We start from the raw sequence: 24,957 nt of genomic DNA on the forward strand, positions 1-24,957 counted from the left end.
ATACAATTAAAATAACGTGTCAATAAATCAACTTTTTAATCAACAATGACTTATAAAAAAAAATTAATAATTAATTTTTACTGCAACGTTATCTCACCTATATGACAATCGTATAATGCTAATTTGTTATTATTTTGGTAAACGGCACTGTGAAAATTACATCCACAAACTCTATATTTGTTTCCCAACATATTTCATTTCATTTCTGAGTAATCAACCTTCACATCATATCCTAACTGTATGACAGTCGTATAGGAGAATGTAAAATGTAAATGCAAGACTTACGGTTTGACTTCGGTTATTCAAATAAAATGCATCAAACTACATATTCATGACTGAAAGAAAGCACAACACCACCTGAGTTCTGTTTACATGAGAGATGTACAAAGCAGACATTCACATATCTCGTGTCAGGTTAAACTAAATAAGATTACACATCAGAAGATTCAGAACCCACAGTCACTTTGCTCCAGTTGAAGAGTCAGCTGGTTATTAGACTGCATTAGGCAACTCAGAAGGCTGTACAGAGGTTATTAACCTTCATTTTAGAGGAACACTCTTGTCTTATTGGGCTGCTGGGGCTGCAAAGCCTACTTCTTTTTGGTTCAGATATCCTAACGCGTGAAATTGCCACTGCAAGAGCATCAACAAGTCCACACTCCTGCTCTTCTGACCTCCTACTCAAACTATCAGATGATGAATTTAGGCTGGAGTCATCACTGAGAAAGTTGCTGGAAATTATCTTGTTTCTCTCTGACTCCGCATCAGGCATAGCAGTCAGTTGGTGAGAAGTCAGTCTAACAACACGGTTTCTCGTTTTCGACTTGAATGTTAGAGTCTCCAATGTTTCTTCTGTATAGAGCAAGAGCCATGGATGTCCTGGAAAATTACAAAATTTTGATCAAGAACACATAAATGACCAGAAATATGGCAATATAAATATATATCGTATAAATTATTAGCAATAATTACTCCATTAGCCATTGCATGTGATTTTGGTCAAGTAGTTTTAAGGTAATGATTCCAAATTTCTCACTGAATGCATTATATGTTGTTAGACAAACTCAGTCTCATACAGGGTGTTACAGCCTGAGTATCAAATAATTGAAAAGCTGTAAATATACTATTAAATTAGGCTCCATTTGGCTTCTCCCAGACTTGCATAACAGCTGGTATAAACTGGCTCCTCAAGCAGAACCATGTATTGCAATAAAGCAAAACTCATAGACCTAGTTCAACATTGCAATAAAGCAAAACTCAGTGACCCTTTATTGCTCACTTGTTCATGTTGATGAAAACTATCGACATATAGTTAATTTTGACATTTTAGCACTTAATTTTGGTTGCCTATAGCTAAACCAACATGGTCTCCTTCCTTCTCCTTCTTTGATTGGCTTACACATAAAGACCTAACCTAACCCCTGTGCAGCCCTTTTATCACTTTCAACCGAAAGCTCAAAAGACAACATACTTTCCTTCAAGGTTAATAGGAATGCCCAAAACTAGGGATAGCAGAGACTGCTGCTTTCCTGAAAAAGTCTCCCACTTCGATTGCCAAGGTTTAAACGTAAAGACCTAAACTAACCCCGTGCGGCCTTTTTACCACTTTCAACCAAAAGCCCAAAAGACAACATACTTTCCTTCAAGGTTAATAGGAATGCCCAAAACTAGGGATATCAGACACTGCTTTACTTAAAAAGTCTCCCACAGAAGACAAGTAGGATTTTTAACTTTGTGTTGGATGATTGAAAAATACACTTTTGTTGGGTACAATTTACTACTTCCAAATCTCAGTGAGACCCCTATAAACATATCCTAATTTACTTCGAGGAAAAAACAGGGAACATTTGAAGCTTACCTAGTACTTCGTCAGCGGTTAGCCTTGATGAAACGTCCCTAGTCAGCATATGGGCAATCAGATTCTGGGCAGGTTGAGAGACTGATTCCCATACTCCACTCTCAAAGTCAAGGTTCACCGTCTTAATAGCCTCAAATATTGTCTCCACGGAATCACCTGGAAATGGAAGCACACCAAGCAAAAGAGCGTGAAGGAGGACACCAGCACTCCAGATATCAACCTTTTCTGAATAATCACCAACCAAGACTTCTGGGGCAACATAAGCAGGACTTCCAACCACACCTGCCAGGCTCTGGCCTACAGAAGATAAACCACAGTTCCAATTTATGCAAATCTACCAAGAATTGAATGCGAGGTCCAAGAAAACTAGATGATGGAAATAGAAAGACCAAACCATAACTAGTATATTTGGTGTTCAAGGAACTAGATGGTAGAAAGGATGCCGGGATAATAGAGAAGACCAGAATATTGACAATAGCGACTATGCTTAGATGCAAAGAGGAAATAATTTTGAAAGAAAAAAGGTAACTAGTTGCAAAGCATAAATACAAATACATGCGATAAACTAGAGCAAAGAAAAAGGCAGTAACAGTAAAACATAACTAACAGATGAAAATCATCACCATGTTTCAACATTGCAAAGTGAATTATTTACCATATGTGTAACTAAAATATACTGTCAGCTTAGCAGACCATACAACCTATGTGCCCTTTCAATTCAGACCCACAGAAGTTTTATAATCTAAAATTTTTAAACCTCATCCTTGAAGTGTCAGTATCCATATTACGTTAATGAATAGAAACCTAAAAGTGTATAAAATTTTTCAGTGAAGCATAACATACATGCTTCTAGAAGAACATTCACATTTTAAGAAAATCTTTACATTGATCATATACTGAGTACCAAGGAATCCGGTTTAATATTAGAATTAACTACATTCTATCTAAGTTAAGCAATTCAAATGAACTGTAAAAGCCTACCCAACCGTATTATGTTCCCAACTGCCTTTCTGTGTACCCATTCTGTTCTGCAGCCTATAGCATCAACCCTCTAGATGAATTCACGAATACCAAAATGATCTAGGTACCAGTTCAGCTGCAAACTGGCACTTAAAACCTGTCCAAACTGGCCTGTTGAACAACCAGCATAGAAACCGAGCCCCTTCATTAGGATGGTAAAAAAACTTAGCGGTGTTGTCAAATGGCAACATTGGATGCGAGATATCTCTCCCCAAACCTAAAATCTCGGCTTGTCATAAAGGTTGAACACCAGATTTCAACTATATAAAGCGGGAGAGATGCCACTGACTGCAAAGGCTGGTAATCCTGGCTTAAACTGCTAAGATATTGGTAAAAAGGAAAACCTCAATGAGTAAACTTACAAAAAGTTTCAAACCATTGTTTATCATGGTAATTGATTCTTATTTTTAAGGGAAAACTTAATAAAATCCTCCTGAATTTCCACGTGTTTTAAAAGTACCCTACGAAGTTCAAAAACTCTCAAATAAGGGTATCGATCTTTCAATTTTTTTTAATTACCCAATTTCATTAGAATTTTCCGTTAAATCTTGTCAAAATTTCCAAAATACCCTTGTTTTGGTAAAGATTCTGGCTTTTTTTTTATTATTATTAAAAAAATAATAATAATTCTTTGCAACATCTTTGCAAATTTTTTTTATTTTTTTATAAAGAAAAAGGGGTATTTTGACCAATTAAGGGAAAATCCTAACATAAGAGAGCAATGGAAAGAAATTGAAAGTTCGACACTCTTAATTGAGAGTTTTTAAACTTTGAGAAGTAGTTTCAAAACGAGAGGAAGTTCATGGGAGTTTTCTAAAGTTTCCCCTATTTTTAACTTAACCACTTTAATTTACTTAATTGTGTCTAACCCAACTTTATCCACCAAGTGAAGATTGCATATAAATGGTGCCAAATTGCATAGAAAATCAGCATCATTGAGAGAATAATCATTACCATTAGACAGCCTCACAGCTAAGCCAAAGTCTGCAAGCTTCATCTGTCCTGAATTTGTAAGAAGAATGTTCTCAGGCTTTATGTCACGGTGAACAACACCCATTTCATGGCAATACTTGATAACCAAAACCAGTTGCTTGAGTATGTTAGCAGCTCGATGCTCTGAAAACTGCCCTTCCCTTGCCATCTGGTCAAGCAGCCGTCCCCCAGCACAGAAGTCCATCACAAGATAAAAGGATTCTGCATCTTCATACACCGCCTTCAGTGTTACAACACCAGGATGACCTGAGAGATGCTGCATTATCTCCACCTCTTGATATACAAGCTTCTCCACCTTGCGCAAAGTCTTACACGCAAACTCTTCTCCACTCACTTTACTTCGACACAACCTCACTGACCCAAATTTCCCTTGCCCAATTATCACACCCAAATCATAATCCTGTTCGATCTTCTTCTTCCTACCCATTTTAGTTGCGGCATCAATACACCCAATTTTTCTCTTAAGACCCCTCCCTGGTGGGTTCGGACAGATACTCCCACAAGGTGGGGCAGTAACAACTCCTTTAAATACACTCTTACTGGAATGAACTTCTCTAACTTCATCTTCCTTGCACTTCTTTTTGTGCCTTGAGTTATTCAATGACAGGTGAGACCAAACTGTTGTTAATGGTTTTGGAGAGTTATGACTTAACCGCAAAATTTCCAATCCCTTCCTTTTCTTTCCAAGTGCCTCCATGATACAAATCAAGGTAGAAAATCATACAATATTGTAAATTCCATGAGCAACTGGAAACAATTATTCATTTACCGCATAACTAACAAAATCTCCATCGCCATCCTTGAATACAAAGGATAATCAGCTAACTCTTTGACTAATGCTATGGGAGAAACAACTATGTCAATAGACTGCTTTCGTGTTGAGTTCTGCAATTTCAGGAAATGGGTATCAGTAAAAAAAAATAGTTCACACTAATCAAATCATCTGAAACATCATAAAATCCGAAATTGAAATGATAATAATGGTACACTAGCATAAATAAGAGAGAAGTTTAGACCTTTGAACATCAGAAGCCGCTTGTTCTTCTTCTTCCGCCCCATCTGAAAAGATGATTCACAGGTTTCGGACATCGATCTGCTTTGATTGACAAAGGCGATCTGAGAACATAAGGCACGTTAAGATACAACAAGATTTCTTTTTTTTTTTAAAAAAAAAAAAAAAAAAAAAAAAAAAAAAAAGTCCCCCATTTGTTGGTATAAGATTAGAGAGAAAGAATACGAACACCATGCTTAAAGTACTGTTTCTTTTTTTTAATTGGGACCTGACAAAAACTAAATATCCAACAAGACCAACTAACAACACTAAAGTTCCGCTATTTTCTAGGGATCTAAACAAAGAACACACAGAACTAGCTAATGTCAGTTAAGTTAAATTTAAAATGGCCTACTTAACCACTTGAAGTAAATTTATCAACTTAAAAACAAAAACAAAACAAAACAAAAAAAATCAAAAAGAATCCCAAATGAATGCTCTTTTCTTTTTTCTTTTTTCTTTTTTTCCTTTGTTTTCTCAGCAGGCAAATAGGGAATAATCAAAAGGAACAGAAAACCCACAAACAAACTGGGATACATAAAAGTAAGGCTTGGATCAACGAAATGAAACAGAAAGATATACCAGGAAAGAGGAAACCCTGAAAATGAAATAAATAGAAACATCGGTGCGTTTGCTTACCTTCATGGAGAAGAGAAGCAGAGTGCAGAATTAGATGAAGCGGTGATTGGAGGCTCTTGTGTACTGAAAAGGAGAGTTTTGATGGAAAGAGAAAGCTGCAAATTTGCGTGCGCGCGCGTGTAAGAGAGAGAGAGAGAGAGAGGAAAGTTTCACGTGAGAATGACAACCGTCGATATAAATAACTCTGTTGGTCTCGCGCGTCCCCATTAACTACCACGTGGTTCCAAACACAGTAGAGTGCATGACTTGCCGGTACTGCCAGAGAACCTACATTCTGTTTCAAAAAAGGAAATGCCCATAATAGAGGACACATTCTCGACTTTATATATTTTAGGGATAATTATGGGTAAAGTCTTAAGTATTACTTAAACTACCACTTAAGTGATAAAGTCTTCTTAAACTTTTAATTATAATAATTTTTTTCTTCAAACTATCAAAACATTGTCAATGTTCTCCACAATGACAAAACTACCCTTAGTAAAATAATAAAAAAAAAAAAACTAAAACTAAAACTTGTACAAAAAACCTAAATCTAAAAAAAAAACAAAGCGCGGAAAATTTAAAATAAAAAAAAAATTCCTTTGTATAAGAAAAAGATTAAAAAATTTCGATTTCTTTTGTTATAAAAAATGAAAATTTTTGTTTTATAACTTTTTAAAATAAAAATTTCTATTTTAAAAAAATTTTCTTTATCTAAAACAAATTGTTTTTTTTTAAAAAATGTTTCTTTTAAATAAAAATTTTGGTTAAAAAAAATATTCGTTTAAAAAAATTCGTTTTAAAAAAAGTTAAAAATTTTCGTATAAAAAATAAATTTTTTAAATATCTTTATTTTTAAATTAAAATTTTCGTTTTTTTAGATTTTTAAATTTTATTTTATTTTTTTAAAAAAAAATTAATTAATTTTTTTAATTTATAGAGGTATTTCTGTCTTATTGAGAAATACATTGGGGCATTTTTATCTTTTTGCTTGCCTTAGGAGGACATTGACAATGTTTTGGTAATTTAAGGGGGACATTTTCACAATTGAAAGTTTGAGAGAGAGGTCAATTGGGTGATAGTTTAAGAGAGGTATGTGGACTTTACCCAATAATTATATAAAACCAATAATTTGTATAATTCTTCTAAATTTTTAAGGGAAAATTCATAACACAATAAAAAAATATATATTATTTTAAGGTCAGGTACTAACCGTCTACCGCAAGGACGGAACTAGGAATTTATATTGAACAGAGCCAAAGTGTGAAGGAGAAATATATAAAACAAGGAACCCAAAAATAGATGAAAAATATATTAAGATTAAAGATTAAATCAACATATAAAAAATAAAATTAGTATTTATTGATGATTAAGAAAATATAAGCAAAATAAAAAATAGAAGATAATTGTTTTCTTAAAAAATTAGTATTTTTTGTAGTATATTTAATACAAATTCCAAACCTGGCCTACACCGGTCTTTATATATATATATGTCCATCTCTAGGTAAACTTGGACGGCATATTCACGAAAGAATCTATTTAGAATAATAAAAAACTCAAGCAACTAATTTTCAAAATTAAAATGTTGGTGAGTGATTTTAAATCACACGTTTACTCAGGATTTTATAATACATTTACACTCTTTTTTTTTTAGTTTTTAGTTTTATTTCTATAATTTAAAAGATTATTTTAAAAAAAAATTTATAAAAAAGTACTTTTGTCATGGGAGAGGGACATTGACATTTTTTAATTGTTTAACGGTAAAATTTGACACAGTTGGTAATTTGAAAAAAAAATGACAATGGTATAATAATTTTAGGAGTTTGTGTTATTTTTCCTAGTATTTTTTATTCAAAAAATGCAGACGGGAAGAAACCAACTGTAACTATTCTACCTAGAGGTAACCATAATAGCACTTACTTATTGGGAACTACATGTGCTTCCTTAAGTCTAACTGAACCATAACATGATTCAATTCCATTAGGACATCAGTAAAATTAAATGCGGCTAACATTAATACGATTAAAGATTCCTATTTCATGAATCGAACTCTCACCCTAAGATACACCCAACCACTTTCATAAATTTCACACCAGCTAAACCAAAGCATAATTTGAATTTGGCCAATAGACCTTATAAAACTACATAATACAAGTAAATATTAGAATGGAAATTAGGTATGAAGCCTCGTCTTACAGGGCTACAATACATGACAATAACCTAAAAGGCTTCCATATTTATTGTGAATATTTCTGGACTATCATATAATAGTTTCAGAAAGTTCTGCATAACAAGTGTATTTGTTTTTTTTTTTTTTTTGAAGTGACGAAAATTGACCATTCCAGACATAGTCAACCAAGGTCTTCATCGAAGAAATTCTGTCTCCTTTCCTTGGGTTGAACCTGGCTCAAAATTGCAAAACCACAAGTTTTGTACCCATTTTTGACACTAGCAGTGAAGATTAAATCAGCAGCTGGGAAAGCATCTTAGATCATAGACATTGGGAAGGAAATAAACGCAAGTCTGATATTCAAGAAACCCTGAATTTTACATTTCTAGAGTATGGACACAAAAAGCGAAACAGCAGCAATACCAGAATGCTGAAAGTTGGATGAGGCAATTCAGTCATGCAGCAAGCCTCAAAGAAATGCAAGTGCACTTATTTCCTCTCCAAGATGTCCAAACACTGATCCCTCAAATATTGTTTGCAGATAAGACCAAACTCTAGCTACTATTTTGATAGACTTGCAGGGTCGCAGTTCTTCTGAATCAGCAGGATGTGAAAACTGTGGGCCTTCTCAGTCAATCCAACATCCGCAAAAGCATCTACAAGCCTACTACAAGCAGAAACATCAAAATCTGTTGTGGTTGATTGCTTCCACTGATCAATAACTTCTTCTACTTCTTTCAAATGCCCAAGCATCAGATATGAAGAGAGAATGCAAATATAGTTTCTGCTTGACATTTTTTGTTTAGCCATTCTCAAGCATTTCCATATCTGATCAATTCTGTCTTTGTTTCCTAAACCAGCATACAGAATAATAAGGAAATCGTACGTTATCAATTCTCTTTGTGTGGTACCTTTGTCAGCTTCAACTAGAGAGTTAGACTCTGCATTTACAAGATGACCTGCAGTAACATATATATTGGTGAGGTTAATGTATCTCACCCAATCTTCATTACAAACTGAATCATGCCCCATTTCCGCTAGAATCCTTCTAACTTCATTGATGTTTAATGTTGCAGCACATGAACTTATCCATAGATTATAAGTGAAGATATCTGGTACAACCTTCTGTCGTTTAAGTTCTTCGATAACTAATGGGACCTTCTCAACATGCCCGACTGACATGTATAAAGTCATCATCTCATTATGTGTAAGGGCATTTAAGGGCAGATTTGAGTCCTTCATCCTCTCATAAAGTTTCTCAGCCTTTTCAATCAATTTTGCCCCAGCATAAGAGTGGAGGAGAGCAGTGCATGTTTCAATTGTTTTTGCAGACACAGGTAGGTCTTCAAAGTAGCGTTCTGCAGCATCAATGCCGAAAACTTTTGTCATCAAGTCAATGCGGACAGCATAGTCAGAGTCTGATAATTCATATTCTTCATGAGTAACCATCCATTCTGTTATCTGCAAACTTGTATCAATTATACAACAGGATTTAAAATTATGTATTAAAGCAGGGACATGGTAGAAAGGCTTAAAACTTTCATAGCAGATGTTCTGGAACTCTTTCCCAGCTAATTCTATCTGTTGACAGCCACTAATCATGTAGCAAATACTTACTGAAAAAAAACAGTTAAACAGATGCACTGTCATCAATCTGGTATAAGATTAAGTTATACTCTTAGCAACCAAACCAAGCATAAGTAATCTTGATAATGTGTGTGTGTGAGAGAGAGAGAGAGAGAGCAAACGTTCACCTGAACAAATGGGTAAATATTTTAGATGCCAGAACAAATTTACCTCCAACCAATCATATGTACTAGCATATAGACATCTGGGTGATCAAGATAATTTGACTCATGATTTGTCAAAAATATGAAAAAGGGAAAGGAAAAAAAAATGGAGCAGAGATTTCTTAATATCAAGACAGTTTTAGCAAACATATCCTCTTTAATGCGCCATAAGATATCCCATAATACAAGCAATTAATGGTTGATCTTGCTCATGCCACCAACTTTCCAGATCTTCACCATCAAAGAAAAAACCCTTATTGCGAGCCATAAACATGTTGTCAATCTTTTCAACTGCAAATGGTGGATAAGTTTTTGGAGTGAGAACAAAGACTTCTCCATTTGTTCAGGGAAAAATCAACAAGAAAGAGAGAGAAGGAACCCAAAGCAAAATAAATATATAGAGAGGAATTTTTGTAAAACCTCCACCTTTCAATTAATAGATGAGCTTCTATACTAGTATGCACAAATGCACAATGGTGGAGCCAGCATTTTTCTCTTGGGGGATGCGACCCACTAATAAAATAATACCTTTTTTTGTCAATAAATTGTATTACCTCATGCAACTGATCTAACCTATCTTCCTATAACTAGAAAAAAGTTTTTGCTAAAATGAGGTGAAAAAATACGAACTTACTTAGATGTAAGAATTTTTTCTTTGATAAATAACTAAACAAATAACCGATTCTCTGTTTTATTTTGCTAAAAAAAAACACGAGAACAAGATACTGGAAAAAGATCCCAAAACCATTGCATCAACAATAAATATACTGTGCTTAAAAAATAACCAACATCACGTTGCTCACGAAAAAAAATAAAAAATCAACATCATGAACAAGACTTGGCATTTGCTTTCACCTAATCACCTGCTTACACCCAAACAATAAAACACTAAATAATTGAACAAGTAATTGGAAAAAGAAAAAAAACAAAACAAAACCATTGAATCAACAATAAACATAATGTGCCTAAAAAACGAACAAGATGTGACATTTGCTTTCACCTAATCACCTGCCTACACCCAAACAATAAAGTACCTACACATTCAGTGTATTGTAACCACTTCAGGAACTCATGTTTTGCCATAGCTAACCGTATCTTTTCTTAAGCTTTTTCCATAACCAGAGGTAATCTCTTTGTTCATTTTTCGTGAACTAGGGCTTTGCTTTCTAAAAGATTTCCTTTTTGTGTCTGAAAAAGATGAGAACATTTCTTCTTTAGAGCATGCTTTGCTTATTCATAAATATTTCATAAGCACATGTTTATTCATGTATAAGATAAAGTTATGATGCCGCTACTAGTTCTGAAAATTCAGTTACTCGTATACTGCACTAACAAGAATTCTTCAAATCAAATTATACTCATCGAGCTTATAGGTAATATTACTTCTGGGCAGCACCAATTGTTAGGTGATTAATAATAAAATTCCACACTCTCCGATCTCATCCTCTGTTTCCTTTTACGTATTTCTTGATAATGAGTTAGATTTTGATCCAAACATAGTTAACTAAACTGTATATATATGTAGAAGCGAAACTAAGATTTTGATCTAAACATATAAAAAACATATCCAGCAAAACTGTACATATCTTGAAGGTAGAGTGTAAAGAGAAATAGCAAAAGCCTAACAAATGTGCCTACAAACGAGCACCCATCAAAGAAATCTCAATATAATACCAATTCTTATTAATTGTAAGCTAAGCAGTTGTTAATTTTCATATAAAAGAATCCATCTATCGACTAAGTTATTGAAGTACAATGCGTTGCTAAAAAGCCTAAAATCACCAGAATTGCACGGAAATCATACTAGTAACTCAGCAGTACTTCTACAGCTAAATACATTTAACTGCCTTCTTTCAACGCTCTAAAGCTTGCCGGCCAAGCAAGAAAAAAAATCGTTCGATTCATTAAATTTTCACCATTTTTCTCAGCAACCAAACACCTCATAGAAAATTATCTGAGGGAGAGAGAGAATCGAACCTCGAGAGCGTGCTTGTAACGCTGGGACTTCCTGAGCTCCTTCGAGATTTGACGGAGCTCGGAGATCGTAATCTGATTGCCTTCGCCGACCCATCTGTCAAGAATATTGGTGGCGCTCCGCTTGGGGAGTCTGAGCCTGAATATTCTGCTTCTGAGGTCGTCGTTTTCCTGAGAATTCAAAGACTCTTCGAGAAACTCACTTGTCTGAGTTTTCGAAGAGAGAAATCTAGAAAGAAAGCTGGTCCTATTGAAGAGCGAGAGTGACTGAGAATTGCCGTTAATGAAGCCACCACCATTGCTGCCATTTCTAGGGTTCGCCGACAAAGGTTAGTTTACTGGGCCACAAAGAGAAATCAAACCCGTTTGGCTGCGGAGAAAACGCAAGAGAGCGAAAGATTTTCCTTTTTTTGTTCTGTTTTTTTTTTTTTTTTCTTTCTTTTTTGAGCTATTTGAAACTGTAATCATGAAAAGTTTCACAATTTTCCTCTTTCGTTTTCTCGGGAACCAAACGGAGAAATGGAAAGTAGAATGATGAATCCCGGTGAGCTTACCTTATGAAAGTGAGGAATAGTAAGCGAGAGACCATGGCCGCGCTGTTTGGTTACATCTCGTTTCTCTTTCCTAGGGCTCTTATGTAAGGCTCTAAGAAAATCTCTTTCTTACCGTTGAAAAGTGATTTCAAAGCTATTGTTTGTTTAGCATCCAATCGAATTACTTTTCTGAGCAGTTGGGAATTGGGATTGCTTTGGGAAATAAAATTTTTAGCAAAAATATTTTTTTAATAAAAGTTTTATTTTTAAGTTTTAGATAAAAGTACGTTTTGAATTTTTTTTTTTACTAGTTAAAAGTATTTTTAATTATTTTTATCAAACGAATATAAACTAGTTTTTCAAGAACTATGTATGATTTTTCTATATTATTGTGTGATTTATATACAACTCAATACTCTATTTTATAGGCATAGAATCATAATGAGGGGTTAAGGAATATGAAACAAAATGGTTAATCAATCTATTACATGGATGTTATAGGAATTCTAAAGATAACATGAATGTGTAGAATTCCAAAAGATGGAATTAAATGGTCATCCACCAAATACATGAATGCATTCATAACACTCCCCCTTGGATAACCATACACTAAGAATATGCCTTGTTAAAACCTTGCCAAAGAAAACCCAGTGGGAAAAAACCTGTGGCAAAGGAAAAAGAGTACAATATTCTTGTGTGTCTTCGTATGCTTTAGGATTGCCTCATTAAAACCTTGCAAAGGAAAACCCAGTGAAAAAAACCTTAGCGAAGGAAAAAGAGTACAATCAGCATAATCATTTTACTCCCCCTCATTAACATGAAGAGCTTCAATTGTTTATGATGAAAGATCCTTCAATCGACGCATTCCAATGTTATTCACCAACTTCTTAAATGTTGCAGTTGGTAATGCTTTAGTAAATAAATCTGTCAAATTGTCACTTGATCGTATCTGTTTAACATCAATATTACCACTCTTCTGGAGCTCATGTGTATAAAAGAACTTTGGTGAAATGTGTTTGGTTCTATCACCCTTAATATATCCTCCTCTGATTTGTGTGATGCAAACAGCATTATCTTCATATAATATTGTCAGGTTATCTTTGATTGTGGATAAACCACACTTTTCTCGAATGTGTTGAATTACTGATCTTAGCCATATGCATTCCCGACTTGCTTCATGAATTGCAATAATCTCGAAGTGATTTGAAGAAATAACAACAAGTGTTTGCTTGACAGATTTCTATGAAATAGTAGTACTTCCACATGTAAATAGATATCTTGTTTGAGATCTACCTTTATGCGGATCAGAAAGAAAACCTGCATCTGCATATCCAACTAATTGTGAATATGAACTTCTTGAATAAAATAATCCTATGTCAGTTGTTCCACAAAGATAACGTAGAACATGTTTGACCCCATTCCAATGCCTTCAAGTTGGTGCAGAGCTGTATCTTGCTAATAAATTAACTAAAAATGTTATATCAGGTCGTGTGCAATTTGCAAGATACATCAGCGTACCAATTGCACTAAGATATGGTACTTCAGGGCCAAGAATTTCTTTGTCATCTTCTCGAGGCGAAAATGGTCTTTTTCACATTAAGTGATCGAACAACCATTGGAGTGCTCAAAGGATGAGCTTTCTCCATGTAAAAGTGCTTCAGGACTTTTTCTGTGTATGTTGACTGATGAACAAGAATTCCATTTGGAAAATGTTTAATCTGTAAGCCAAGACAAAATTTTGTCATTCCAAGATCTTTCATCTCAAACTCATTTTTTAAATAAGTGGCAGTTTTTATGAGCTCTTCTGAAGTCCCAACAAGATTTAAATCATCTACATAAACTGCAATAATGGCAAATCCAGATTCTGATTTCTTAATGAAAACACATTGACAAATTAGATTATTCTCAAATCCTTCTTTCAATAGATATTCATTAAGACGATTGTACCACATGCGTTCGGATTGCTTTAACCCGTATAAAGATCTTTGTAGCTTGATAGAATAAATACTTCGAGATTTGGAATTATATGCTTCAGGCATTTTGTATCCTTCAGGGATTTTCATGTATATATCATTATCAAGTGATTCATATAAATATGTTGTAACCATATCCATTAGACGCATATCCAAACTTTCTGTAACTACCAAGCTAATCAAAAATCTAAATGTAATTGCATCCACTATAGGGGAATACGTTTCTTCATAATCAATACCAGGTTTCTGCAGGAAACCTTGTGCAACAAGTCTTGCTTTATATCTCACAATTTCATTTTTCTCATTTCGTTTTCGTACAAATACTCACTTGTATCCAACAGGCGATACACCTTCAGGTGTTTGGACTACAGGTCCAAATACTTCACGTTTTGCTAGTGAGTTCAATTCTACCTGAATTGCTTCCTTCTACATTGACCAATCATTTCTACGTCGACATTCTTCGACGGTTTGTGGTTCAATATCATCATTACTTCTGGTAATGTCAAATGCAATTTTAAATGAAAATATGTTGTCGACAACAAATTTGTTTCTATCCAATATTTCTCCTGTACTTACATAATTTATTGAGATCTCATTATTTTCAGGTACTTGTTTCTCTTCAGGGGGTAACTCTACAGAAGATTCCTCTTCGGGGGATTCCTTTCCAGGAGAATTTTGTATAGAAAGTTTGGATAGATCAATTTTTGTTGCCTGTTTTGTGGGTAAGGCCTCTTTAGGAGCCCCGATTTCATTTCCTTGTGCTTTTCTCTTCCGGAGAATCTTATTCTTTGCACCAATAGGTCTTCCACGCTTCAGGCATGCCTTAAACTCATTTGCTGTTGTATTCATTAATTGTCCTACAGGGACTTCTATCTTCGCTGAAGTATTAGCAGCTGGAATGTGAGACTTAATTATTTTCTTGTTGTTAATAAATGCATTCGGCAATTGATTTGCAATACTCTGCAAATGAATGATCTTCTGAACTTCTAGTTCACATTGATTTGTATGAGGATCAAAATGAGATAACGTTGAATTATTCCAAGCGATTTCTTGTCGTGCTTCTGGCAACGACTTTTCTCTCCCTACTGATGGGAATATGTTTTCATCAAAATGACAATCTTCAAAACGTGCTTTAAAAACATCACCAGTTAAAGGCTCAAGATATCTAATGATAGAAGGAGAATCAAAACCAACATAAATTCCAAGTCTACGTTGAGGTCCCATCTTAGTGCATTGAGGTGGCGCAATTGGAACATATATAGCACAACCAAAAATACAAAATTGAAAAATATTTGGTGGTTGACCAAATGCAAGTTGCAAAGGGGAATATTTTTTGTAAGCTGTTGGTCTAATCTGAACTAATGATGCAGCGTGTAATATTGCATGTCCCCAAGCAGAAACAGGTAATTTTGTTTTCATAATCAAAGGTCGAGCAATTAATTGAAGTCGTTTAATAAACGATTTAGCTAAACCATTTTGAGTATGAGTATGAGCGACAGGATATTCAACATTAATTTCAATTGACATGCAATAATCATAAAATGCTGGAGATGTAAATTCACCCGCATTATCCATCTGAATAGATTGAATTGGATAATCAGGTAATTGTGCTCGTAATCTAATTATTTGAGAAAGAAGTCTAGCAAATGCAACATTACGAGTAGAAAGCAAGCAAACGTGTGACCACTTAGATGATGCATCTATTAAAACCATAAAATATCTAAATGGCCCACATGGAGGGTGAATCGGCCCACATATATCCCCTTGAATCCTTTGTAAAAATGATAGAGATTCAACAATTACCTTAGAAGAGGATGATTTGATAACAAGTTTACTTTGAGAACATGCAGCGAACATGCAGCATAAGGATAATTACTTGATAAAAGAATCTTCAGGTTCTTTAAGGGATGCCCATGATAGTTCTGAATTATTCAACGCATCATAATTGTTCTCGGATGTCCAAGACGATCATGTCAAAGCATAAACATCTTTGGATTAGAGCACTTCTGGTGCATCACAACATGTGATTCAATTGTTCTTATTGTTGTATAATACAACCCGGAAGAGAAAGCAGGCAGTTTTTCCAATATGAGTTTTTGGCCCGAAATTGTTAAAGTATTATAAAGATATTCATCACTACCTTCATTAGCGGTTTCAACATGACAACCATTTAGACGAATATCCTTAAAACTGATTAAATTTCTTCTAGATTTAGAAGAATACAAAGCATCATCAATACAAAATTTTGTTCATTTTGGCAATATGATATTCACTCTTCCAGAGCCTTCGATTAGGTTTGATGAACCTGATATTGTATTGACACTAGCTTTGTTTAATATCAAGTATTGAAAATATTTCTTATCTCTAAGAATTGTGTGTGTTGTACAACTGTCTGCTAGACATAAATATTCACCAATCATCTTGGAATTAATCATTCCATCAATATGACTCATACCTCTATATATAAACAAAATATGTATTAAAATTTCATAAATAAAAAAGAGAATAACAAAATATAATTAAATTTGACAATGTAAACATACTGTGATTAAGACATAAAGAAAACATATTAATTGTTGTAGACATATTCATCACCAATCAGAAGATCAGTATTTGTGTTAGAGTCTACAAAGAAATCAGAAACATCAAGATGAGTGCTACCCTCTCCATTTAGAGTATCAAGAAAAATTGGAGAATCTTCAGGATTATTGTGATTAGCAAAATTCATTTCAATCCCCTTTTCTTTTATGGAGGCTTGATATAGATCTACCAGATGTTTAGGCGTACGACAGGTACGCGACCAATGTCCTTTCATACCACACCTGTAACATTTATCTTCATAGTTCTTTGTAGGTTTATTCTATAAAACTATGTTTTCATTTTGTTTCGCCTCAGTGTGGTTCCACTTCTGGTGGTATGGGGTATTTTTTTTGTAAGAATTATGAATACGTTCCCCTTGACCTCTATAATTTTTTCTACCACGTCCACGTCCACGACTACGGTTTCCTTTATTAACATGAAATGAGATTTTATTTGCTTCAGGAAATAGTGTAGAACCCGTTGGACAAGATTGATGATTTTTCACTAATAGCTCGTTGTTTTGCTCAGCCACTAGAAGACAAGATATCAGTTCAGAATATCTTGTAAAATTACGCTCTCGATATTGCTGCTGTAGGAGCACATTCGAGGCATGAAATGTGGTATATGTTTTTTCTAACATATCCACACCAGTGACTTTTTCTCCACACAATTTTAATTGTGAACTGATTTTAAAGAGTGCAGAGTTATAGTCACTGACACTCTTAAAATCTTGCAACCTCAGGTGTATCCAATCATAGCGAGCTTTTGGGAGGATAACTGTCTTCTGGTACTCGTATCTTTCCCTTAAATTATTCCACAAGGTCAAGGGATCCTTTACTATAAGGTACTCAATTTTTAATTCTTCATGCAGATGATGACGAAGAAAAATCATTGTTTTAGCGCGATCCTACTGGGATGCTTGATTATCTTCCTTAATAGTATTTCCAAGATTCATAGTTTTAAGATGAATCTCAGCATCAAGGATCCAAGATAAGTAATTTTTGCTAGAAACGTCAAGAGCGACAAACTCAAGTTTTGTAAGATTTAACATTATCTATACAAAAATATATCAAGAATTAAATAAATAAACATTATTTAAAATTAAGTGATATTATACGCAAACCAAAAATTTTCAAATATAAATTATAAGACATTATATTCATAGCATTAGTATGATAAAATTCTAGTTCATATAAATCTCACATGGATATGCAAATGTTAGAATGTTTATTAAAATAGATAATAAGATTACTAAACGTTAAAGAAACTTACAATGAATTGAGAATAGCTCACAGATAACTTTTGATGTTGAAGATCAAAAGAACACAATAATTGGCTAGAGCTTCATGCCGATAACGTGTTGTAAAATCAAAGGAAATAACAAGACAAAATAAAGAGATTGCAATATGTGAAACTAGTTCTTCAAGAACTATGTATGATTTTTCTATATTATTGTGTGATTTACATACAACTCAATACTCATTTTTATAATCACAAGGGTGGTAGTTGAGTTGGTAGAAGAATTCATTTCATCCTAGTAGTCGCGTGTTAGAATTCACTTGCGGTAGTAGATGCGTGAACCAGATGCAACTTTGAAGGGGCTCTACTGGCTCACACCTTTGTGGGGGTTAGTGACGGGCTTGCCTTCCCAGGCAGTAGCTATGGCTCAAACTGGACATTCCACAGCGAGTGGGAACCCCGATGGTAACGCCCAAGGGGGGAAACTACACTGGTCGCCCCTTCCCACCTTATTAATTAGAAAAAAAAAAAAAATACTCATTTTTATAGGCATGGAATCATAATGGGAGGTTAAGGAATATGAAAGGGAGAATATGAAACAAAATGGTTAATCAATTTATTGCATGGGTGTTATAGGAATTCTAAAAGATGATATGAATATGTAAAATTTCAGGAGATGGAACTAAATGGTCATCCACCAAATGCATGAACGCATTCATAACAACGGATTTTTTTTTTTTTTTTTTTTTTAGTTTTAAATGCACTTTTAAGCCTCTCAAATGTACACCTAAACAGACCCTCACTCTTATTTATTTTTTATTTTTATTTTATACTGTGAATATGACATTTTTTTTTTTTGAGAAAGAATATGACATATTTTAAGTAGTTTTCTATGTTCAATCATTAAAAATAAAGAAAAAAATAAGCCACTTAAATCACGCTACATTAAGCGATATGAACTTCAACCCTTATTTCTTTCTTCTATTGGTATATCAAAAGGTCTTTCTTTCGTTGTTTTAGTGACTTCCCTTAGCTTAGTCTTTTTGGTTTTTGAGAATGGTCGCCACCTCCATAATGAATGATTATCCCCGCTCAATAGATCTACATCCATCTTATGAAAATGAGCGTAATAAATTAGTGTGAAGAGTAGCATTACTCTTCCAACTTTTTTCATTAATGGATGACAACAAAATAGATTTTTATTGCTTTGTCTTGGACTGAGCATTTATCATTTTCTTTAATTTAAGGAGAATAATTGAGGTCTCCAAGCGGAAATTCAATCGGCTGGAGACCACGCCTCATAAAGTGAAAGTTACTAGATCGAATTCCCTTTCCATGTCAAAAAAAGAAAAAAAAAAAAAGAAAAAAAAAAAGGAGATATTATAACTTTTACTTGGTTATTCATAAACTAATGTGACAATTTATAATCAATCAAATAATTAAGAGAAATTGATCAAGTCATATTTTTTACTTAATTATTTCATTAATTATATGAGTTTGTAAATGATTTTATAGTGAAAATTGTGGTATCCCTAACACCATTCTTAATTTTAATATAAAGATGAATGAAATTTGAGGAAATTTACATTATAAAATATATATATATATTTTTTTTAAAAAATCATACTTCCTTAAACAGTGCAGGGTAAAGAAAAAGGAAGTTTGTTTGGTTACATGGATAAGGTGGAGGCAACTAGTTTAGGCAGGCAAGATTCGAACATGATCCAAGCAGGATTTGCCATCAAGCTGGTTGCTTTGCTGCAGTTGCATGTATTCCTTATACTTTATTCCAGTGTATGCAGGTGCATTGGTTTCACGGTGGACCAACTTTGGTGCTGGGCCGACGACCGTGTCTAGTGGCGGCCCAATAACTGTGGCTATCGATATTCTTGTAGCTTTTTCGTTCACAAGTGCCCGATGTACAACACTCTTGTACTTCCCGTTACTCGTTATCTTGCATCAAACAATGTTTTCCATTAAAAATTTGTTTACCAATAAATCACTACTAATTTCAAAATTTGAGGTTAATAAAAAAAATTATTTAACTAAGAAATTTCCTCAAAATCAATTTGGAAGAAATATTATCTAATTTATGTAAAATAATGTCAAGTGTCTATAAACATTTAAATTGCACATTAAATTTAGTCTAAATTAGTAAACTGCTATTAATGAGGTTAAGAATTTAATGTACATTTTAAATATTTATAAACACTTAGAACTATTTTACGGAATTTGACAGGAGAATATCTAGTTAATGGTCAAGATCTCTTTAGAAAGATCATAATGACATAAATACGACATATGTCTAACTAATAAAAATAATAATAAAATATTATATATATTTTAAAAATAATTAAAAAAATAAAATTATAAAAAACTAAGGAATGGCCGGACCACCCCAGTTGGGGTTGGGGTGGCTTCGGCCACCCCAAATGGCCGGTCTAGGGTGGTCGAAGCCACCTCATGGCCCTTGGTGGTGGTCCGGCCACCACAAGGGCCAAAAAAAAAAAAAAAAAAAAAAAAAAAAAATTCGTTTGGACCTTCCCCATAGTTTATTTTTCCTTTTCAAAACAAAAATACTAACAACTCAGCAAAAGTGATAAAATGCGCCGGGGCGGGGTTGAAAACAATTGCAACAAAAGTAAAAGAAATGGAATAAAAAAAAATGATAATATATTTGCAGAATGCATGATTTAGTAGTATGCACCTCCATGTGATCGCCAACGTTCACCACGAATGCATTTGGAATGGAATTGACATTGACCCACTTGCTTTGATGCTGCACCTGAAGCCCGGAGATCCCATTTTGTATGAGGAGGGTCAACAGGCCGTGATCTGAATGCGGTGGCATCCCCATTGCTAGTTCCGGCTCCGGACAAGGCGGATATAAGTTTGCAGCCAGGAGTTGCAAACCCAATTCCAAATTCAAGGCATTTTGTATGTAGGTGTCTCCTAATCCCAAACTCATTGATATTCCTTTCAGCAACTCCATGGCTAATTCTCTGCTTCTTTTGCTGTACTCCAACAAAATCTCTCTGTTGTAACAAATACAAAAGCAAAAGAATACGTTATGCAATTTGTTGAGTTGATTTTTTATAAAATAATTTCTACTTAAAGATGATGACACAAGGACATCATTAAGAGAACACTTATCATTTTCCTATTTGGTTAGAACTACAATATCACCATTGTAGGATAATATTATTTTAATCATAACTATATTTATCACATTAGGAAGATAATTTCCTTCTATCATTTGAAGAAATTAAAATGTTCTCATTATAAAAGTTAAAAATAATATTATTTAAAAAAAAAAAAAAATCCTTATTAGCCAAGTAGCAATCAGATCCATATGGAGGTTCCATATATCAGAATTAAAATCATTCCCGTTAAAAGTAATGATTAAGTAATTAAATTTACTTTTTCTTATCAGTTTAAGTTTTTGAAACAACTGATAATTTAATATGGTGTCAGGATTAAGTTTTGAAATCAAACCTTGACTCTATCAGTTCATTTTTCATTTAATTAATAATTAAGTGATTAAATTTATTATATTAATTTAACTGACCAATGATTCGGGGAGGTTGTAAAATAATCCTGAAATGAAGTGTAATACCTGAAGGCAGCTGGCTTGGAAGGTGAATGAAATTGGGGATGCACGAAGATCTTCAGAAAATCTCTCCAAAACAACACTTTATCCACGGAAGCATTAAAGCTGGTGCCGCACCTGATTGAGTCCAACACATGCTTCCCTCCATACTCTCGCTTCTCCTCCTCCGTCAGATTGAAAAATTCTCCACACGCGTCGCTCATCGCCTTCATCAGGCTCTCCGGCACACCGTGATTTATCACCTGATTATCATGATTGAATACACATGATGTACTATATATGCAAACAATATTAATTTATAGCAGTGCATGCGTTTACCATGAAGAAGCCCCAGTCTTGGCATGCTTTGCCAAGTTGATGGATGGATTTGGATCGTTGATCAGGTGTACCGGAGGTGAGGAGAGAGAAGTCAATAATGGGGATTGAGTCCTCTGGGTCATCTGAAACTGGTTCATCATTGGGGCTCCGGGTGAAGGTGTACGTGGGAGGGATGGAGGTGAGACCAGGTGATTCAGCCAGTGCTTTGATGCTTATCATCTTGGGTTGATGAATAGACTATATGTTGATAATGGCTGAAATTGTCAACAAGTGTGAAGATAATTGTTAAAAAATATCAATATTCAAGTTGGTGGGATCAAGTCATAATTATCTATAAGAAGATAAGGTTAGTTTTAAAAGGAGTCCAAGAACAACTTGGAATTAGATTTTTTGGAGAAAACGTGTGTGGATAAACATGTGGGCTGCAATGCTTATCTTCATCATAGAAAAGATTTTGTATTCATGATGGTTTTGTTTTCCCAGCAGCAATTAAATTAAAATTGTTCTCATATTTTTTGTGATTAAGCCTCTATAAAAGGACATGCAGTCCTTGGTTAAGTGGGGGATCTGGAAAATCTAAATTGGTGAGAGCACTTTGTGGTATTTACAAAGTGTAGAGAGTTTTTTCTTTACCGGGTATTTGAGAGAGACAGTTGAGAGGAGTGTACAAGGGGTTAAGGGCTTGGTTTGAGATATTAAACTTGAGCGGTTCAGGCTTGTACCATTGTATTCAATATTTCTCAATAGTAAAGAAGGAGACCGGATCATGCCCCGTAGACGTAGGCATATTGCCGAACCACGTAAACTCTTTGTGTACGTGTGTGATTGGTGTGTGTTCTCGAGTGTTTTCTTTTCAAACTTGTTTTTCGCATAAAGGGCTAATAAAAAATTAGTTACCAATTGATTATCAATTTTCCCAACACTATAGTCTATAGAGGATGCCTTTGAGGTTTAGCTTAACAAGTGGAGTTGTTGAGAGAGAGAGAGATGCGACTATATTTTGAGCGAGACAGCTGAGAATGATAATTTAACTTTTTATTTATTTAACATATATGAGTAAAAGTAAAATATTTTGATGGATAGTGATATTTCTATATGAGCACATTTGATCCCTATTGAGGCATGAGTAAAATGTGTAAAATGGATGCATAAAAGACGATCGTAAAAGCTGTAAAAAGTATGAACAAGCCCTTTAACTTTTATTTCATTAGATCATAAATCTTCGAATGAGTCAAAATGAGCCAATTTAGTAATATGGTTCATGATTGCGCGCAATAAATCTCGCAATCTACGATGACACGTAACATTACGAGCAGAAAAAAAAAAAAAAGGCTATATATCATATTAATATTGTATAAATATCTTATTAGCTAGGTTGATGTGACATGATCCAATAAGCCCTGCCATGACACCAAATTCAGAAATTATATATATAAATATAGGGAATGAAAAAGCAGCATCAAATGTTTCTATCAAAATTTCTATTCACGTATTTACATCCCTAGTCCTAGCCCTAGATGTCTCACTCTCGCCCATTTTCGAGCCACAACCACCATTTTCAGGCGACCCATCAAGCAACGGAGGCTAGGAAGCTGTCATACGACACCGCCAAGCCCATGAATGTACACTTTCCAAATTATTTATCTACACCCAAATCCTGCAACACCATTGAGCAACTGTAACATCTTCAAAATTAATTAGCAATAGTAACTAACTTGAAATGTCATTCGTAGCATCACAAAATCATTTAACTGATAATTAACATGAAGTGTTGCATGCACTAACATTAATTAGAATAAAAATAGTGGAAAATGTCATATTGATCTAAACTATAAGACTAAATTCCTTAGTGTGTTTTTCTATGATCAATACAAACCAGAGCCTCCAAAATACAAAACATTTTAAGTACACTACTATATTAGAACATACCACAGTACACAAATGATACACAAATTTTCCTCTATAAGCCTTCGCTCAGTATCTCAATCCTCTGCGAACAACTCTAGTCTGCACACCTGAGATTGCTTTCCTATGGTATAAAACAAAAATATTTTACAAACCAAAAAGTAATTGGGTAAATCCACGACTTAGTAAGTAAATCACCAGCAAAATTTAGCCTACACCGAAAACTTGGTAGGGTTAGAAGTAAGCATAAATGTTGAAATTTCGAAAACATTATAAGGTTTGAATAATCTAAAGTTGATAACCCTTATCTCAATAATAATGCCAATAAGGAAAAACAGTGCATTTAGAAAGCCGTTTAAGGCATAATTCCACGGACAACATATTATAATTTTACGACAAAAAATCATGCCGATGAAGTGCGCAATATAATAATAGTAAATAAAGTACAATTTGTAACTATTCTTCTCATAGTCTATTTATGCCCATAACCCTCTAATTAGAAAAAGAAAAACCTAATCCTTAAAGAAAAATAGAAAACTCAGTCTTTATTGAAAAGAAAAACTAATTAAAAAAGAAACAGATACATAAATAAAATAAACCAACACTAATGTCGGTGCTGCATCATGGAGACAACTAGTTTAGGCAGGCAAGATTCGAACATGATCCAAGCAGGATTTGCCTTCGAGCTGGTTGTTTTTTTGCAGTTGCACGTATTCCCTATAATTTATTCCAGTGTATGCAGGTGCATTGGTTTCAGGGTGGACCAACTCTGGTACGGTGCTGGGTTGACAACCATTTCCAGTGGTGGCCCAAAAACTGTGGCTACTGATATTCTTGTATCCTTTTCATTCACAAATGCCCTATGTATAACACTCTTGTACTTCCCATTACTCATAATCTGGCATCAAACAATGTTCCTTTAGCAAATTTCAAACAATAAATTTCTTGTTTAAATTATCCGCTCGAATTGTTAGCAATTTAGATAAATAATGTAAGATTACATCAAAAAAAAAAAAAAAAAATGGTATGGTTAATATTTTAATTTTAATTTCACTTTTGAGTTTGAACTCTATGAAGCTTGGCCTCAAAATTTGTTTATTGATAGGGATGAAAATGTGGGTGGATAATAACCGTCTGCATTTGCTATCCACATTTATCCGCAATCCGCTATCCGCATATGCAGATACGGATATAGATAGCAAAAACTAATGTCCACAAATATGGATGCGAATAGCGGTTTTAGGGTATGCAGATGCGAATAATATCTACATCCGCATTCCTTTATATATTTAATATTTTATATATATACATATATATTATATTTA

The 24,957-nt window shown here is 34.1% G+C and overlaps 3 protein-coding genes across 5 annotated transcripts; all 3 read right to left on the reverse strand.

Moving 5' to 3' along the window:
• Positions 1-258: 258 nt before the first annotated feature.
• LOC132179289 (serine/threonine-protein kinase PEPKR2-like) lies at positions 259-5,717 on the reverse strand. Of its 2 annotated transcripts, none has more exons than XM_059591993.1 (5): positions 5,562-5,717; positions 4,888-4,964; positions 3,833-4,756; positions 1,859-2,155; positions 259-879 (listed from the first exon to the last, which is right to left on the reverse strand). In XM_059591993.1, the coding sequence occupies exons 3-5, from the start codon at positions 4,566-4,568 to the stop codon at positions 512-514; spliced, it is 1,401 nt and encodes a 466-aa protein (XP_059447976.1). In that variant the 5' UTR covers positions 4,569-4,756; positions 4,888-4,964; positions 5,562-5,717; the 3' UTR covers positions 259-511. The 2 variants fall into 2 exon arrangements, with proteins under 2 accessions (XP_059447976.1, XP_059447975.1); XM_059591992.1 differs by having other exon boundaries at positions 4,888-4,987.
• Positions 5,718-8,008: 2,291 nt separating this feature from the next.
• On the reverse strand, positions 8,009-12,128 carry LOC132179570 (pentatricopeptide repeat-containing protein At5g09450, mitochondrial). Of its 2 annotated transcripts, XM_059592311.1 has the most exons (3): positions 12,029-12,128; positions 11,478-11,784; positions 8,009-9,171 (listed from the first exon to the last, which is right to left on the reverse strand). In XM_059592311.1, the coding sequence occupies exons 1-3, from the start codon at positions 12,061-12,063 to the stop codon at positions 8,272-8,274; spliced, it is 1,242 nt and encodes a 413-aa protein (XP_059448294.1). In that variant the 5' UTR covers positions 12,064-12,128; the 3' UTR covers positions 8,009-8,271. The 2 variants fall into 2 exon arrangements, with proteins under 2 accessions (XP_059448294.1, XP_059448295.1); XM_059592312.1 differs by lacking the exon at positions 12,029-12,128 and having other exon boundaries at positions 8,009-9,791; positions 11,478-11,534.
• A 7,273-nt stretch (positions 12,129-19,401) lies between these two features.
• Positions 19,402-21,959, reverse strand: LOC132179405 (2-oxoglutarate-dependent dioxygenase 19-like). The gene is made up of 4 exons (XM_059592133.1): positions 21,728-21,959; positions 21,416-21,651; positions 20,507-20,834; positions 19,402-19,752 (listed from the first exon to the last, which is right to left on the reverse strand). The coding sequence occupies exons 1-4, from the start codon at positions 21,944-21,946 to the stop codon at positions 19,498-19,500; spliced, it is 1,038 nt and encodes a 345-aa protein (XP_059448116.1). The 5' UTR covers positions 21,947-21,959; the 3' UTR covers positions 19,402-19,497.
• Between the last annotated feature and the right edge of the window lie 2,998 nt (positions 21,960-24,957).

Source organism: Corylus avellana, chromosome ca4 (genome assembly GCF_901000735.1).
Source record: "Corylus avellana chromosome ca4, CavTom2PMs-1.0".
Taxonomy (NCBI): Eukaryota; Viridiplantae; Streptophyta; class Magnoliopsida; order Fagales; family Betulaceae; genus Corylus; species Corylus avellana.